Below are 19,644 nucleotides of genomic sequence, written 5' to 3' on the forward strand. Positions count from 1 at the left end.
AATTGAACATGCTACCGTTGATAACCAGGCGAATAGGGATTACGGAGTTGTTGAGACTCCGAATCGGACGGGGGATGTTCCGAAGTCAGAGCTTTCTGCACCGAAGGTCGCTTTGACGAGGTTGAATTTCCAGTCTGACAAGGAGGAGACTAATCAACAGGAACGTATTCTTGGATGTGGGTGTAGTCTCTCAAGGGTCGCCACCCATGCGACTGTGGGTTTTTTGGGTATTTCGCATGCTGGAAAAGGGAGCCCAAAATTGTAGGAGACGTCATTATACCGAGGGAGATGCGTATTAGAATAAAGGGAGATATTGTCAATTCTCCGATGTCGGTCGCGGACACAGCTCGGATATTTATGACTGTGCCGAGAATGCTGGTCTCAAAGGCTCTATATGCATTGGTTATCCTGTTGCTGAGTTTGAGAGGGAGAGTGTGCGGCTTCATAGCGAGTTAGTCGACATTAGAACAGATCGGGATTTTCTGATGGAGGAGGTTAGGTCCCTTCGTTGAGAAATGATGACGTTTTGTGTTCCTTCCTCGTGCGTAAGGGACCCTGTTATCCGGACCGGGGACGTCCCACTTGCCGATGCGGAGGATCGTGATCACCGATCGCAGCGAGAAAATCGGTCTCCTGCTACTATGTTGGAAGAGGGGAGACATCGCGTTATGCGTGAAGAGCTCCCACCGGCGAATGGACTATTTCTTAAAGGTTTATCGAGGCTTCTGGTAGACAAGCATGTTCCCAAACGCGTGGATAAAAGGGGGTGCATTGTTGCATCAATGGTGACTGAAGAGACGATGACTGAGCCTCAAACAAAGGATGCAGCAGGAGACTGGCCACCGGTCGCTGGTCCGGACAGGAAAGAACCCTAAACGGAGGTAGTCAGTCAGTTTAGTAAAAGAAAGAGGAAGAGGAAGAAGCACGTGGGAAGGATTCTTTCTGGTGTCGTCACTCCTCTTGGATATTCTGTGACGAGTGCTGTTGCGGGCGTGCGGTATATAAATGTTCAGCCTGGTGCACAAGCGTATTCGGACGCCTCGATCAGTAATGTGTTAATTAGCCGCGGCGAGGATGATCCATTTGATGATGCGGAGATGATAGAACAAGGAATAAGATCTTGCCGAGCTGGAAATCGCGGATACGAAAATACGTAGGATCCAGATGGGTGGAAATTTCCGGTGAGAGATCAGAGGCAAGGTCGACGTGCTTTCGAAGAGGCTGAGGACAATCTTTCGCGAGCATGACAATCGGGTGTCCGTTGTCCGTTTAGTGTGAAGGATGGAGATCCGACTCTTGGAACAGTCGGTTCCCGATGTAGAGATGATTAACAAACTTTTGGAGATCGGATCTCTCAGCGGAGTCCTGGAAGGGGCGCAATGAATTCCGGGTGCAGTGTCCCTCCGTTCTTACGGAGAAACTTGCGAGAGAGAGGCGTGTTCGGCTGGGGTGATCGTCTGCCAAGGTTCTTCTGTCCAGTCGTCGTTTCTAGTTTCCGGTGCCTAGTGGTTGGTCATACTCGGACCAATTCCCGGAGCGCGAAAGACAGGTTCTTCCTTTGTTTCAACTGGGATCGAGAAAAACATAGAGCCTTCGGATCCTTCTGATGAAGCATGACCTTGCCGTGTGAGAGGGCTTCCCCCGGGCCGTTTCCCGCGGCTGGAGCTTGTTGTCAGCGATGTTGGTCGTGGATCGGTTGGGATGGCGATACGAGGAGTGTAACAGTGCCCCGTACGGACTTTTCCGTTAAATAGTTTTAATAGGAGTTTTCTATATACTGAGTTCGGTACCCCATAGGGGGGAGGTCTTTTCGGAAAGTCGCTCCCAATGTGTCGGTAGGGGAAAGCGAATCTGACTATAAACACCCGATGGTACGGCACCATTAAGGGGAGCATAGCTCCCTGTCCGTGATGACGCGGGTGCTCTCGTAGGCGTGCTGCCGCGTTGGTGGGTGCTCTCACCGGTGTGGCGTGGCACATGCCACGGGGAGTGAGGGCGGCTCGCCGCCCTCAGAGATATGTGCCGACCCCGCTCGGCTTGCCAGGTACATTGTAGGATGTAGGGTGATGGGGGACCGCGCGGACATATTCCGCGGCAAAGCTGTCATTCCCCATTCTTGATGGATGGACCATAGAATCACTTCGAAGTATTCCGAGGTAGGATCTATGGTCTGGGCCACTCTCGAGCCGCTCCGACGTAATCGAAGGTTTGGCAGCAGGAGGTAACCTACTGTTTCCGCGACGATCCTTTTAAAGTTACCCTTCTAAAGCGGGAAACAGGGTGTTTGTTCGCAGTAGGACTTAAACTCCTCACAGTGGATATGCTGATCGCCACGGTCGCTAGGATACGGAGAGGGCGCCACCTCCAAGACTTAAACTGTCTGGAGGTGGAGCCCCCTGTGTGGCGCCACCTCCAGTGGCACCTCCATAGTCGGAGGTGGGGGATCCCTGAAAGCCGTGGGAGTGAAATTTGCTCTGCCCACGATGAGTAAGGGGCCGGAGTTCAATGCCTATCCCATGGTCCGAAATATATGTCAACCCCCCGGGGGAACTCAGGGCCTTTTTTCTAGGTCATGTTTCAGGAGAGGAGTGAATACATATTGGCAAGCCGCTGCGGAATAGTCGGATAAAACCATAAATGAATCTTAACATTAATAATTTGAAGTATGTCTCTTCAGCATCACCGCTGAGAGAGGAGGAGGAGCGTCGAAGAGAAGAGTCTATTTATCCATCGACGAGAAAGGAGGAAGTGAGGAAAGGTGAGTGTCCGGTCTTGGCTAGCGTCTGGCCCTCTCTTCCGAGAGGGAAGAATACAGACCGGGCTCTGTTTTACAAAGGCGGCTACTCCGACTACTCGGAGTCAGACACGAGCGATTCCATGTGTGAGTCGAACCGCCCAAGCGGGAAGACACCCAGGCCAGATTTAAGCCTGAGGGCCATCTCGGCCTTTCAAGTTGCTGGCTTATATGTCAATACAGGTAGTTGTCTATCGTACAGCCAAGTACTGTGTGGTGGTAGTGGCAAGACGGTCATGCGTTTGAAGAGAGGATGGCGTGGGCTCAGGTTCTGCCGTAAGTGGGGTGGACCCCCGGATAAACTGGATGCGTCCAGCTTGGGAGAGTTCCGTCCCACTCGCGGCCTCCCATATAGGGAGGACGATGCGGTTATGTTCGAGAGCTCGGATGAATATTACGAGTCGTTCTTCTCGAGGGGGAACATTGACGGAGACCTGTCTCTAGAGGTTGGGAATAATCTCTGCCTTCTGAGGAATACACCTATTTGTCGACGCGGGTGGTCACGTGCCAGTCAGCGCGCTGCTAGACGATATCGGGGAGAAGGGTGTCATACGCCTGAGCGATGGGGGAAGGATAAAATTGGCTCAAGCGAGTGGCTCGAACCTACTGGCGTTGACCAGAGCTGCGCTGGTTCTTGCGTGGATCTCGCTGGCTGATTTGCTAGCATGGGATCGGGCCGAGTCGTATAGATGGCTCAAATCGGTTCAATTCCGTGGCATTGAGCCGGATCCCCGCCCGTGATAGGAGCTAAGCGGGAGGAAGTGCGACTTGGGGTTATCGATAGATGGCAAATCCATCTTGCGGGCTCCCAGTTCGCGCACAATCAGATTGCCCAGGCCGTCCACCTTCTCCTGCCGGAGTGCATTGGCAGAAGGGGGAAGTAGTCAGTTTCTGTATGGCACAGGTGTTCATCGAGCACGGCTAGTTAGTGTTTCAGGGAATATCTGTGCCGTATTGGAAAAGAGCACCGTGCGGTGTCACCACTGCGCGGCTAGTTAGGATTCTGCGCAACATATATTCAAGCGTTGCTTAATCTAGGCGGCGCAGCGCGGAGTCCTAACTGCGGTAGTGAAACAAGATCTCTTCTTGACGGCGTTTGTTAGAACGATGCTCGCTGGGGAGAGATCGTGACTAGCTGTCTCCTCCTTCTGTGAAAACATAATGTTCCGGAAGGATGAGACAAAGAGGGAGAGGGAGGGATCTCACGATTCTCCCGATAATGGCAGGGAAACGGAGATTCTCCCGGGGAGATGGCCGGAGCAAATCGACCGGCACCACCCGAGACCCTTCGTTCCTGACGATGATAGAAGAAGATTCGGGGGGGGGGGTGGAGATGTAGGGAACTACGTTATCAATATCTCACTAGCGCAGCGAGTGTAGAAAGCCTAGGGATTTTGTAGGTTGCGAGTTGCCTACAAGCAGCGTCAGAGAATAAAATAAGACGTTAGATAGATTATGGCGCTCATCCTGTATGGTCATATTCATTTGAGCTCGAGTAATAAAGATTATTAGTTACCAGTTACAAGAAAGTGTCGATCATTATCTCTTATATCACATCACACGACAAGCGTGGGCTTGTCTTGAGAATTTGATTCATCAACCGAGTCACTTATTCCCACATTGGTGACCCCGACGTGATCCGAAAAATCGTCGTGATACGAAAGGCCGACGTGATCGAGAGGAAGAAGCGATTGATCGGTAACCGTCGTTTAAGCAACATAGAAACGAACTGGTTACGAACCGAGCAGCAGTGGACATCGCCGACGTCGTAGCCGACAAGGAGGCATATCGCCGACGTCGTAGCCGACAAGGAGGCACATCGCCGACGCCGTGGTCGACAAGGAGGCCCACCACCGACATCGTGAGCAGGAGGCCCATCACCGATATCGTGACCGGTCGCAAGGCCCTATCGCTGAAGCCGGGGCCGGCGGAAAAGTCTCGCCGTCGGAAGCATCGCAGTGACATATCCAACGACAGGCGCGCAGCGTGCCGCCTCCGTGAGAACCGGACGTGAGAACGGGCCAACCCAGGAGCCGGTGTTCAGGACGCCATTGCCGTCGCCGCCATTGTGACCTGTGAAGGACGATATCGTCGCCATTGTGACTTGTGAACGACGACATCGCCGCCATTGTAGTCGGGCAAGTTGCGTGCGCAGTGCGTTAGTTTTTAGCGCACGTAACCCGGCAGAACAGAAAAGTAGACCCTCTGCGTTTTCTCCGCGAGGTTAACGCATGAACATTTATTGACGATTTCTCCATTTTTGATAGATTAGTATTAAACGATCGACGTTTTACGTAACGTGCGCGCAAGCGGTTAGTATTTAAAGCCGTCAGGAAATATGGATTATTCGCGAGCTTCGTTGGTAGACGCACGGTCATGGCTCCTCCCACCTTTGAGGAAATGCAAGAGCAGCTGGTGCAGCTGCAAGCGGCGTTTCAGCAAAGCATTGTCGCGCGCGTGGATTCATATAGGGTTCCGAAAATTCCGCCGTTCTTAATTAAAGATCCGGTGATATGGTTTATTCAAGTCGAGGCCACGTTCGAGGCCGCTCGAATCACAGAGCAAAAGACTAAGGCACATCACGTGATTATATCTCTGGACGCAGAAACCATCGCGTGCTGCAGAGATCTCATCGCGGAGCCCGATGCGAACGAACCATACACCAAATTAAAACAGCGTATTATTGAAAATTTTTCAGCGTCAGCAGAAAGTCAACTGCGACAACTAATAAAAGGCTAAGTGCTTACGTCAGGGAAACCGTCGCAGATCCTCAGTAACTTCTCTGACAAACGATGTGACAACGCCGTAATAAGAACTGTGTTCTTTGAATACTTATCACCGCACATTAGAAGCATTCTTGCGACTACCGAAAGCACGGATCTGGACAAGTTAGCCAAAATGGCGGATAAAATAGTTGAGACCGTGGGCAATTCTGCGCAGTGCGCCGCCGCATCGTTGTCAGAATCGAAGCCGCCCGAATGGAAAGCTGAGATCGACCGTCTGGCCACCGATATGGCCACCCTCGCGGCTAAGGTCAAATTGCAGCGGATACAGCAGATCTCAGACGAGAGACAAGGCAAATAAAAATCGTAAAAATTCCAAAAGCAGAAGCTCTCGTGTCTGCTGGCCGCATTGTACTTTCGGGAAACAAGCGCGAGTCTGTAAAGGAACTGAAAAATTTCCGTGCCCTTGGCCAAAGCCCAAGATTTTAACGGACGGAAAGGCGGGGGAATAGAATCGTCTGCCACCGAGGAGATAGGTATGTCGGGCGTCGATTCTTCTGTCCGTCTCCACATCCGCGATCGAGTCACCGGAGAGTTATTCCTTGTAGATATGGGGGCGGAAATTTCGCTGCTTCCCAGCACTTATGCGAAGAACAAAACTCTGACCAATTTCAAACTTTACGCAGCAAACAATACGCGTATAGATACGTATGGGGAGTCATTCCAAACGCTACATTTAGGGATACGCCCGATCACATGGAATTTCTGCGTAGCATCAATTCCGTACCCGATTATTGGGGCCGACCTGATGGCACATTACGGTCTCCTTCCGGACTTTAAAGGTCGTAGACTCATCGATTCACAAAATAATGTGTCGGGCATTGTCAAATCGGTGCCACAGCTTGCCATTAGCACGGTCAAATCCAGTACGAAATTCGCGAGCCTCTTGTCTGAATTTCCGAAGGTCACCGGTTTAGAACAGGCAACTCCGAATTGCAATAACGATGTTCGTCATCATATCATTACCACGGGCCCGCCGGTAGCCGAGCGCCCCAGGCGGTTAAGTCCGGAAAAATTAAAAGCGGCAAAGGCTGAATTTCAACGGCTAGTCAAAGCCGGCATTTGCGTCCAGTAGTGGGCAAATCCCATTCACATGGTACCAAAAAAAGACGGATCATGGAGGATCTGCAGCGATTACCGTCGTCTTAACTCAATTACCGTGCCGGATAAATTTCCCGTACCGCATTTGCACGATTGCTCCTCCAACCTGCGTGGGAAAGTAATTTTCTCTAAGCTAGATCTGCATTAGGTATACAATCAAATTCCAGTGGCGCCGGAAGATATTCCGAAAACGGCTGTTGTTACGTCTTTCGGGCTGTTCAAATATAAATTCATGACATACGGTCTTAGAAACGCGAATCAAACATATCAGCGTCAAATCTTCCGCGCTCTAGGCGACCTCGAATTTGTGTTTGCATTCATCGACGACATACTCATAGCATCGACGTCTCTTGAAGAGCACGAAGCTCACTTACGCATAGTGTTACAGCGATTAGAAAAGTTTTATTTACGACTCAATGTATATAAATGCGAATTCGGCAAGCAAGAATTAGAATTCCTCTGCTTTACGATTAACAGCGAAGGGTGTAAACCAACACTCGATAAGATTCAGGCTATTTGCGAGTTTCCAAGGCCTAACACTATAGTCGAATTGCGTCGTTTTCTTGGGCTTGTCAACTTTTATCGTAAACTACTGCATAATGCAGCTATCGTCAGGCACCATTAAATGAGTACCTTCGCGATTCACGCAAAAACGACAAACGGCCAATCATATGGACGCCGGTGGCTGAAGAAGCGTTTAATGAGTGCAAGGAGAGTCTGGCCAACGCAACTATACTCTCTTACTCCTCCGACGCAGCCGAGACGCGCCTCGTTTGTGACGCGTCAGATTTCGCCATCGGGGCCGATGAAACCGCTCGCATTCTTTTCGCGCAAATTAAATTCGGCGCAACAGAACTACAGCGCGTACGATCGGGAACTTACGGCGATCGCCGAGACAATCAAATATTTTCGTTATTTCCTTGAAGGGCGAAATTTCAAGATTGTGACCGATCACAAACCTCTCATCTACGCGTTCATGCAACGTTCCGAAAAGGCATCACCTCGGCAACAGAGACAACTTTCGTTCATCTCGCAGTTCACTACGCGTATCGAATACCTATCGGGCAAAGATAATATTGTGGCGGATTCTCTTTCCCGCATCGAAGCCATTCGTTTACCTACCGAGATCGAACTTAGTGAGATTGCACAGCAACAAGAACAAGACGAGGAGCTACGGTCCATTCGCGAATCTCCTGAATTTCCGCTGTCTATGAAGCGAATTCAATGGGGGCCGACGCATACTACACTCTACTGCGAAATGATCGGCGAGGCAATCCGTCCCTATATACCGGCATCTTTACGAGATCGCGTTTTTCACTTGTTTCATGACGCGGCTCATCCGGGCCCTAAAGTCACGGATCGAGTAATCCGTCAACGGTATGCGTGGCCTAACATGCACCGTGATATTGCAAAGTGGTGTAAGAATTGTATTGACTGTCAGCAGTCAAAAATAACCTGACATATTTAATTACATCCTGAAAAATTTGTCGCACTCGACGGGCGTTTCGAGCATGTTCACATGGATCTAATAGGTCCCTTGCCTGAGTCGGACGGGTACAGATATTGTGCGACGATGATTGATAGATTTTCGCGTTGGCCAGTAGCAATACCTCTGAAAGACATTGAAGCCATTACAGTGGCACGCGCGTTTTACGACAACTGGGTAGCAAATTTTGGAGCACCCAAAACGATAACTACTGATCAAGGTAGCCAGTTCGAAGCGCAACTTTTTACTGCACTTCTTCAGCTGATCGGCTGTCAACGAATTCGTACCACGGCGTATCACCTCGCCTCGAATAGTATAATCGAGCGGTGGCATAGAAGCTTAAAAGCTGCGATTATGTGTCATGCTAATGAAGACTGGTCACGAGTACTTTCGACCGTATTATTAGGTCTGCGTACTCATGTCCGCCTTGACACCGACGCATCGCCTGTGGAATTTGTATATGGAACGACGCTGCGCGGAGAATTTATACTGCCGGACGACCTCACTCCTAGTCCGCAAATTTTCATTGAGGAATTCCGCGATCATATGCGCAAAGTTAAACCAATCTCGATAGAGCATAAGCACAAGAAACGCGCGTATTCGTATTTAAAGATTTATATTCATGTTCCCATGTTTTTCTACGGGTGGGCGGTACCAAGAGAGCAATAGAGCGTCCCTACATCGGCCCTCACAAGATTATAAATCGTGTTTCGGATCGAGTATTCGATATTGATGTTAACGGTATACAGCGCAGTGTATCGGTCGAAAATTTAAAACCAGCGTATGGCATACGCGATGACTTATGTAGTGCAACCCCAGAAGCAGGACAATCAACCAATTCGTGCAGCAACGAGCAACCAGCTTTAAAAACGTATGCGCGTCCGAAGAAAAAAGTCACCTTTGCCATATAATTACAATAAATCCTCCCAACGACAAAATGTAATTAGTTTAAGACAGACACCAAAGACACGCAATGATATGTTTTATATAATATGTTTTATATGATATATTTTATATGTTTTATGTGATAGACCTAAGTGTCGGCATCATAAATGTACCTGTCACTACAGCAATATTTTGTTAACTTAATAATAAGCATAGTGTTTAGATTCGTTGTCACTCGGGGGGGGAGGGGGAGTATGTAGGGAACTACGTTCTCAATACCTCACTAGCGCAGAGAGTATAGAAAGCCTAGGGATTTTGTAGGTTGCGAGTTACCTACAAGCAGCATCAGAGAATAAAATAAGACGTTAGATAGATTATAGCGCTCATCTTGTACGATCATATTCATTTGAGCTCGAGTAATAAAGATTATTAGTTACAAGAAAGTGTCAATCATTACCTCTTATATCACATCACACGACAAGCGTGGGCTTGTCTTGAGAATTTGACTCATCAACCGAGTCATTTATTCCCACAGAGAAGCAACGCGGGCGCCATCCCCATCGGGCCACCGAAACGGCGATAGGGTCGGAAACCGGTTTCGGGTTGTGAGCGAACATATACGCCCCGACGGTCCATCGAGCGATCGTGCAGCGTCGTGTCCTTTGCCCAGTAGGCGCGAAATGACGGTGGGGACTGACTCCTCTTTATCTTTCCGCCCCGCGGCTAGGCGTGAGGAATTTCCGTGGTCGGTCTGTGCAACTACGGCGGTGCAATAGATATTGAGCCTCGTGAAGACCTTCTTCGGAGATAGTTTCCCACGGGGCGTGGGGATGCGGGCCGAGAGGGAACCTAGGCTCTGCCCCCACCCACCATTGGGAGGGGCGGGATGAGAGAAAAGTATCCCCCCCCTCACTCAGATCAGGAGGTCGGCCCATTCAGAACACTCAGCGAGTCCCAGACAAATTCCCTGGAAGAAGAGTCGCCTATCGTTGATGGGCGGCTATCTCGGGAAAGCACTGAAAAAATGCTGCACGCGTACCCGGTACTCCCTCAGGTAAAAGTCAGGGTTAGGACATCGACGGGAGTTTTAGCAGGTGCAAGTCCCGCATAATCCTGAGGGCCCATTTCCGTGGGTCTCGGGGCATGCATAAGGCCTGCTTTACAAAAAAAAGATTTTCCAGTGTAGGGCCAAGTTGTGTTGCTCAGTCTGTGCGTCACGCGAATTGAATGCCGCCCATAGGGCAAGCTTGGCTGAATACCTCCCTTTTAATGAGGGGACTGCCTTACGTGAGAGAGATGTGGATACGATGTCGGTGATTGATAAGAGGACTAGCGTCTAATCGGATAAAATAAATGTAGATCCTCCCGATAGCTAAAATAGGCCAGATTAACGTCAATCACTCTAAACCCGCGCAAGATTTAATTGTGCGGATTTGTGAGGAGGAGGATTTGGAGCTCGTGGTTTTGTCCGAGCTTTATTCTATTCCTTTTGATGAGAGATGGTGCTTGTTTCTGGATATACCTCCAACCTCCGCCTTCACGTGGTAGTGGTCATGCTGTGACGTGCTGGAGTGTTACGTGGCGGTGGAGTAGAGGAGAGGGGGTCGACTTTAACTGCTACTTCTCCCCAAATAGAGTGATTTATAAGTTTGAGTGGAGTCTGGTTGACTTGGAGGTATGTGTCTTCAAGTACGCCAGCGGACTCATACTAATATTGAGTAATTTTAACGCCTGTTCCCATCTGTGGAATAGGGGCAGGATGAATCCCAGGAGACATTCTACTCAAGTCGTCGAACAGGCTGGGGTATGTCTATTTAATAGAGGCTTCGTTCCGTCCTGTCGGCGCAGAGCAGGCAAATTCTGTGTGGACATCCTGGACCACTAGGGCTCCCGATGCGACTAGGTACATTCCTGGCTGGCGGGTGGCGACTCAGATGAAGTCCCTCCGATCACAGATATATATTTATGGAGATTGAAATGTCGATAACAGGTTCCGTTACTAGGACAAAATCTAAGGGATTTTCTAGATGGGCAGTGTGGAAATTAAAGGATCTTCTAGAGGCCTCATTAAAGACATGGATTCCTTCTCCTGCGAGTGGCTCTGTGGATAGCCATGATTAAGATGGTGGGTAAGACGTTTAGGGAGGTCTCCGCCATCCCGAGGAGATCTGCTTTTGGCAGATCTTTGGTATACTGGTGGAACTAGAATATTTCTGAGCTGCAGGTGTGTTAATGGTTGCCATAAACGCCTTATACGCGTGCGAAGGCGATCTCGTCCTGAACTCGAGCGTGAATTGTGGGCGGAGCTTCGCGAGGCGAGAAGGGCCATATGATAATTTAAATCGTGTTTTTGGAAGGAGCTTCTTGGGTCTGACCTGAAGTCTGACCCGTAGCGTATGCCTTATAAAATGATGATGAGCAGGCTTTCGAGGGGCACCTCTTCATTGGTAGAAGTTCTTGCTACGGGTACTGTGAAGGAAATAGTGCGGATCCTCTTTTCTCGGTCGGTGGGAGTCAGCGCATTCCTGTCGTCTAGGAGAATTGTAGTTTCTAGCGCAGAGATACTAGAAGCCTGTGCCAGAGTCCCGTCTGGGAGGACGCCTAGTTCAGACGGAATAGTTGGGCGAGTCACAAGGAGAACGGCGCGCTTACTCGCTAATATGTGGGCGCGCACCTTTATTATTTTTTTTGAGGAAGGCCGCTTCTCTTCTGAGTGAAAGGTCGCGAGGCTGGTCCTCAAGAAACCGAATAAGCCCAATCTTGCTCCTTCCTCGTTCAGGTGTATTTGCTTATTGAATGAGGTGAACAAACTTTTCGAGAGGATTTTGTTGCCATTTACACATCTGTTCGAGAGTGAGAGAGAGAGAGAGAGAGAGAGAGAGAGAGAGAGAGAGAGAGAGAGAAAAGGTCGATGTCGCGCCGTGGTTGGCGCGATAATCGATTGCTGACATAATGCGCACATTGGCCCGAGAGTCATCATCTAGTAAGAATCGTCTAACATTACATGCGACGACGTCGCGCTGTGATTGGAGAAACAATCGGTTACCAACATAATACCAACGTTGGCCCAACGGTGCTTCAACAGTGGCTTAAAGTTATCTTCAGACAAGAATCGGCTAATGTAGTCTGGGTCGAAGTCGCGCCGTGATTGGCGTGACAATCGGTTGCCGACATAATGCCAACATTGGCCCAATAGTCGTCATCGAGTAAGAATCATCTAATATTGTATGTGCCGACATCGCGCCATAATTGAAGGGACAATCGATTGCCAATCGATTGCCATATTGTCAACTTTGAGCCGAGAATCGACATTAAATAAATATCGCTTGGGCCGACATCGCGCCCTAATTGACGGGACAATCGGTTGCCAACGTTGGCTCAACGTGGCCTAAATTTGTCTTTAGATAAGAGTTGGTTGATCTAGCCTGACCTGACGTCTCGCCATAATTGGCATAATAATCAGTTGTCAACATATTGCCAACATTGGTCCGACAGTGATCGAGAGTCGTCATGGAGTAAAAGACTAACATAACCTGGCCGTCGTGTTCGATTATAATGATAATTTGCCATGATATCGCCAACATCGGCCCAGTGTTCAACATCGGACAAGAGTCAGCAAATCTTACCTGGGGCACGAACTCGTAAATCGCATAGTAGTAAAACGTACCTCGCGGTGTTTTCGATATTTGGGATCTGAGTGCCGAACAGTGCAGCATATACCGATGTAGGATAAGCTTCCGCAATGCATAAAGGCGGATTCGGAGGTTCAAATCTGTCGTCGCTGCGATGAGCATTACAATCAGCCGTGGCAACGGACGCACACTAAAGATAAATGTCAGTATCGCGGCGGTCTGCTGAATCAAATGATAAACGCGCTTTCTTTTGAGTTATATATTTCGGATTTTACGGTCCGAGTACTCGGCTGAAAAAACAATTAACCAGAGGTGACTCGGACATAAATCTAATGGACGCAGCGAACACGACATTACGTAATCTCGAAGTAATGATTTCACCGATGGACACGCAGCGGACAAAGTACTCGTCGATAAAGCGCTAGGATGTGTCATTGCCAGAGATTCTCTGAGCGAGAGAGCCGCCGCTGTCACCTGGGCAGCAATGAAAGTTAAGACCAAGATAGGTATAAAAATAGCGTGAATTTAAAAAGCCCGATAAGGGCCGCGAAATCTCAATATTCGTCGAACGCTTTTTCCATCATGTTGACGCTTACGCTGAATGGAAAGAACAGCGGTAAATTATTTTCCTGCCACAGATTTGAGTGACGATGATTACGAGCTCTGACGACTTTTGAGACTGATTGCACGATACAGAACGTGAACGATTCGAACAACAAATATTTCGACAAAGACGATATAGAAATTACAATTTCCGAGAGATTGTAGAAATTGCAGATCATAAATAAATTTTTGAAACGTACTATTTTACGGAAATGACGCAACGCGTTCGATGCCAGTGACAACGCCGACAACGACGAGAACAGAGAATATCCGATAATGCTCTGCGTAAACTACAACACAATGAAGTGTGAGATTAGATGCGTCTACAGAATAAACTTTGGCAAGCCTAATGATATTGACTTGCTGCTAGGATTCTCGTCAAATCGCGTACTGATGTCACGAAAATGGCACAAATTGGACGTATCGATCAACATAATGAACGTAAACGTTATCCGCGTAGAGTGTAACGTGATCGCGGGCACGTACAGCAATGGCAAAAGTGTGCACATGATATTCGAATTTTCGCCAAGCGTGATGATATTAGATGCTGCGCAGATAGCGGGAAAGGCCAGCATAACTGATCATTTACCTACTAGTCATCACGCAGAGCATTACAAATCTAACAATATGTATTAAACAAACAATTGCTCGATTTTTGAGAAGAAGAGATCACTGTCAGATTGCATGTACAATGGCGACATAGCGATAGTGATGACGAAAGCGCGATACTCATATTAAATGAAGCAGAGAGATTATTTTTTATAAAGTCAATAACGCTCGATAATACTCGCTCCTCCGGTTGTATCAGGAAGAAGAAGCTCAGCGTGTTGAAATTTTTTATATCTTTGAGATTCGCGGTGCGAATTTTGAAATAACTTTTGAAATAACTAATATTTTGAATATTGGAGGCGAGCCGATCTTTGACGATCGCATCGTCAAATTTGAGTTTCACACATACAGTTCGTATGTAAACACAATATTTGGAAATAGTGATGAGATAGATAAGATACGGATCCATACAACAGTTATTGTTAGTCGGCCCCGTCCCGAAGTCGGAGCGAACATGCCACCTCATCCACAAAGATATATATGCAACTACCATCCACCATCTGGCAAAGCCGCCCCAAGAAGGGCGATGGAAGAACCCAACAACGCCTGCAGGGCTTTTCTGCAGAAATGAGCAATTTCGCCGTGACGCGTCTCGAGTCCTGAGTTTTCGAGGCGCTTCGCGTCCACGGGGAACCACAGGGAGGCCCACTCATTTGCGTCTCGTACCCAGACGCACGCCCTGATCCGGATACCCATACAACAGCAGGATGTGTACACGCTACTGTTTAAAAGCGTTCTTTACGTCGAAAGAAGATTGATGTCAGAAGAAGAATATAAACAGAGACACCGAACGCTTGAATATAATTGTGTGGTGTTCATGTTTGACGAAATTCGATTTGAATTCAACGGTGCAAAAATTTATCGTAATGGAAATGTTGGAATAACCATTATTATAAAAAAGTTATTCAACATATTCAATTGACTTCACATTTCGTATGGAGAATGCTGGATTGATCGAGAATGATGATATCGCAAAAAGTGTAATGACAGGTGACTTTAGTTTTCGCGTGCCGCTCAGCTTTTTGTTGGACTTTTGCGAGAAATATGTGGTATTTAAGCTTGTCACGAATTGATTTTAAGCACTCAATTTACAAGCACTCAACAACAATAATGCTTTGTGAGAGATTTGGCGACAGAGTCGACGCTTAAATTATTCGAAATACAGTGGCGAATGCTTCACGTTAAGTTGAACAAAATCAATAAACTATCTATGTTGCGTACCTTAGAAGGCGGACGATCTAAGTATAAGGTTCATATGATTTGTATTAATATCCACTATTGCCAAGCACGACGAAACACTCCTGGACTATCAAGACTACGGCTCAGCTAAAAATATGTTATCTTTGCTCCGCAAACTGATTAAAAAATTATCATGAAAACATGTGAAACTTTCTTCGACCACTGTAAATTAACCAATATAAACTTTATCCAAATTATAAATTTTATCCGTACGATTATCTGAATCGAGACTTTGACAAACGTAAGCTGCTGTTTAAAATGACATGTTTGTACGTTTCCGTATATCTTATCAAATCTCCCGCGAAAGAAGTGAATCGTTATTCAGGATAAACGGCATTTTGCCTGGCTATACTATTGCAATTATTGATTATTCGCGACAAAATGTGTTCATTAAGAGCAGCAGTAGGTGTCCGATTAGAATTTGAATTCAAAAAGAATGTACTCGCAAATACTATCATCTATTATCTAATCACGACCGCGTGAATACATCACTATGAATATAGTCCATTATCCAACGTGTGCAAGATTACGTGAATTATGTTATCAAAAGTTCTCTCCTTTCTTTTCAGTATAAAAGATAAATTTAAGATTTTTTGCGATCGAGCACAGTCTCAAAAAATCATTCGCCGTACTAATGTTTATGGGTTTGCAAGGATTTGCCATTGAAAAAAAGTTTATCATGAAGGAAGTGACAGTGTTAAGGAAAGGAACCATTTTCTTTTATTACATTTTTATATCATGGAATTTCTTGACAAAATATGAAAAATATTGTGCTTGCTGGCTAAGTGCTTATCATCATCGATTGCGATAGGAAGATGATCCTGTACAACATGATGAAACGTTTGATTTCAATAACTGTAATTGCGGAAAATAATGTCGACAATAAGGCTCTCATAAGGATTAAAGGATTCCAAAAACGCGAATAGCTGGCTGACATATTCGATAGCGACGACTTGATCATTGAGATCCTAAATTCTGATTACGAAGATATAGATTCTTTACATAATCTAGATATTACTAGTACTGCGCGATGTGAAAAACATGATCAAATTCATTATAGATTACAGAGTTTATTTAAAATATATAACTAGTGGTCTCAACGTCAAAAAGAATTGTATTAAGTTTAAAACATAAGATATGAGTCTCTTTTTTAATAGATTTTAATTTCATTCACACTTTCCCTGTAATTAAGAATTGATCAATAATAATAGCTGTTTAGTAGTAGTACGATAAGTTCGTATGTTCGTACGAGTTCAATAAGTGTTTAATAGCGACACAATAGTAGTTTAATAATGGATAACAGAAACGCTATTTGTAGGATATGTTTTAAAAAAATGTTATTATTAGTTGCTAAATTAAAATTATATTGCTAAGTCATATCATTTAAAAGATTATAATACAAATGCTGTATGTATTTAATAAAATTGCGAGCGAGAAGAAAAGAGAGTTGGAGAGAGAGAGTGCAAATAAGATGGTAAGTATAAAAAGATTGTAATGAGTGAGAGAGTTAAGGAACACGAAACTCCCTTCTCTTTTTATCACGGATCCCGATGATGCGTTTTTTTTCTCCTTGCCCTTCAGACTCAGCATCTGTGATGCACTACCCCCTCTTTGACCACGTACGCACGCAAGCACATACGCACGCATACCGCATATACGTATACGTACTAATGCATAGTGATCTAAAACTCGCTTAGCTTTGCTTACATAGTATTGTACTTATACAGTGGGCCGGAAAACTAAACAAGCAAACTTAATAGAATGGAATATAAAAGACTAGTGTTCAAGATTATATATAAAAATGTAAAAATACATTGATACTTACAATATACTATCATTGATGCATTTGCTGTTCGTTCATCTGCATAGGTAGATATAACACATGTATATACGCCGGTAAGATCAACACCTGGTTTATTCAATTTTATGGCTCGGTATTCAGTGTATGGATCATTGCTGGCTTTATACGTTAGATCGATGTACTTTGCAGCAGGCTCGTCCGCCAAAGGATACCTGCCGTAAATCCATTGGTAGATCACTTGATTGGTATTAAAAAACCATTTGACGACGAGACCCGTGCTAGATGTATTTTCTAGGTCGTAGTCACAATCAAGGATAATGTAATCGGTATCATTAAGTTTTACAGTAGGTGGTATGTTGATGCGTTTAATAATCAACTGCCAGGATTCTGTAAACACAAAAGTATATTTAATTGTTGATAATACCTGAACTTCTACTGTATTAAATATATACTTTATTATGCTATATCTCTTTGCATTGCATAAATATCAACATTAAGAAGTAGAAGTAATGTCCATAACGGTCAAAGCTAGATCTTCAATGCTTAAATAATTTAATCTGAATTACTATATATATATTGTATTATATATGTTCTAGCATATATACCATACTTATAGTCATTCGAACTGCACATAGCTTTTCCGGACTTATAAATGCAATTAAACTATTGTAATAATATCACGAATTAAAATAATGTAGGAAATTAGGCAAATGAGAGTTCAGTGCGGTACTTAATGCACAATTATTGATTATATGTATATATAAATTTTATTCCTTCTAATATGACTACTGAAATACTTAACATATTTAATTCATTTCATTCGAGATTTCAATTCACAGCAGAGATTGGCGGAAAAATTTTAAACTTTTTGGACGTTCCAATTATTAATAATGACGATATCTTTGAAATCGAATTTGATTGGTTTCATAAACCAACTTTTTCAGGGAAATACTTAAATTTTATCACATCATTTTTTACAGAAAAGAGATGTTATCATTGGAATGATTGATAGAATCTTCCTTTTGTCACATCTGAAATTTCACAACAAGAATATTATTTTTATCATTGAAACACTACTCAAAAATGACTACTCATTAGATTTTATTTTTGATAATATAAATGCGCAATTAAAATCATTTTGTTATAAACAAACTTTAAAATTAATTAATGACAAAAATACTACGATACGGAAAACATTCCTTGAATTACAAGTCCATATGTTCAGAACATATCGGAAAAATTTAAAATTATAACAAAAGATTTAAATGTAAAATTAGCTTTTTATAGTTTCAACAAAATGAGTAAATTTATTAAAGTTCACAAAGACGTGCTTTCAATTGAATTAAAGAAAAATGTAGTGTATCAACAATAAGATAGGAAACAAGACCGTTTATGTTAAATAACATTATTTTAAAATCCGAAGCGCCACTACAGTCTGAGTATTGAGATGTTGAACTAATATATATATTTTCAAACAAATGAATTAATTTCAGAAATGATAATTACGTGCTAATATGATTGTTGGCATTAAACGCAATTGATCTGAAATATTAATAATCCCCCCAAATTTACCAAATTAATCTTAAAAAACTGTAATAAACTTATTGCGAAAAATATTGCCTCGGCCGGGAGTCGAACCCGGATCTCTTGCATTCCGTGCGAGCGTCCTGAGCCTTTAGACTACCGAGACCTTAGCAATAATTCTTCGCAATAACCAATATGTATAGAGAGTAACGCATTTTTTCAGCGCGCGTGTATAAACAATAAGATAGGAAACAAGACCGTTTATGTTAAATAACATTATTTTAAAATCCGAAGCGGCACTACGGTCTGAGTATTGAGATGTTGAACTAATGTATATATTTTCAAACAAATGAATTAATTTCAAAAATGATAATTACGTCCGATATGGTTGTCGACATTAAACGCAATTGATCTGAAATATTAATAATCCCCCCAAATTTCCCAAATTAATCTTAAAAAACTGTAATAAACTTATTGCGAAAAATATTGCCTCGGCCGGGAGTCGAACCTGGATCTCTTGCATTCCGTGCGAGCGTTGATCTCGCTGAGGATGACTCCAAGAGTTAGTCGAACCGTTCTAGTATGCAGCAAGTGAAATACAATTTATATATACATATAATCAATAATTGTGCATAAGTACCGCATCGAACTCTCATTTGCCTAATTTCCTACATTATTTTAATTTCGAGAGTCCTACATTATTTTAATTTCGGATCTCTTGTGATTTTATACGAGCATCCTAAGCCTTTAGACTTACCGAGGCCTTAGTAATATTTTTCGCAATAATCAGTACATGTATATAAAAGGTTTTTAACTAAATCCGAATAAAGAATTTAAAAATGAAAAATGTTTGGTGCTAAAAGTTCTCCGATTTCTGTGAATTGTAACATTAAAGGGTTTTTAAAATTTCTGATTCCGAATTCGGATTTAAAATTTGAAAATTCGAAATGGCTGAAACAATATGGCAAATGGAAATGCTAAAAAATTTCCAATTCTTACGAAATGTAATATCAAATAGAATCTGAAGTAAAATGACATCTAAGAAAGACTCTATTAGAGAGAGACTTTGGACTCTATATTAGAATCTCTAGAAAAACTAGAGTCTCTACGGAACTTTACGTAGATCACCGAATTTACGATCTCAAAGTGAGGATATGGTGGCATTGATAATTGGTTCTGCCATTTTC

General features: G+C 44.4%; 1 protein-coding gene across 3 annotated transcripts in view; it reads right to left on the bottom strand.

Annotated features, from left to right (window-relative positions):
* Window positions 1-19,644, bottom strand: part of LOC105154647 (uncharacterized) — a 577,042-nt gene that overhangs the window by 420,690 nt on the left and 136,708 nt on the right. For all 3 annotated transcript variants that reach the window (XM_087408173.1, XM_087408174.1, XM_087408172.1), the window contains exon 7: window positions 16,958-17,320. In XM_087408173.1, coding sequence (XP_087264299.1) covers window positions 16,958-17,320 — 363 coding nt within the window. The remainder of the gene's footprint in view (window positions 1-16,957; window positions 17,321-19,644) is intronic.

Source organism: Acromyrmex echinatior, chromosome 7, assembly GCF_024713525.1.
Source record: "Acromyrmex echinatior isolate Ae372 chromosome 7, ASM2471352v2, whole genome shotgun sequence".
NCBI classification, from domain to species: Eukaryota; Metazoa; Arthropoda; class Insecta; order Hymenoptera; family Formicidae; genus Acromyrmex; species Acromyrmex echinatior.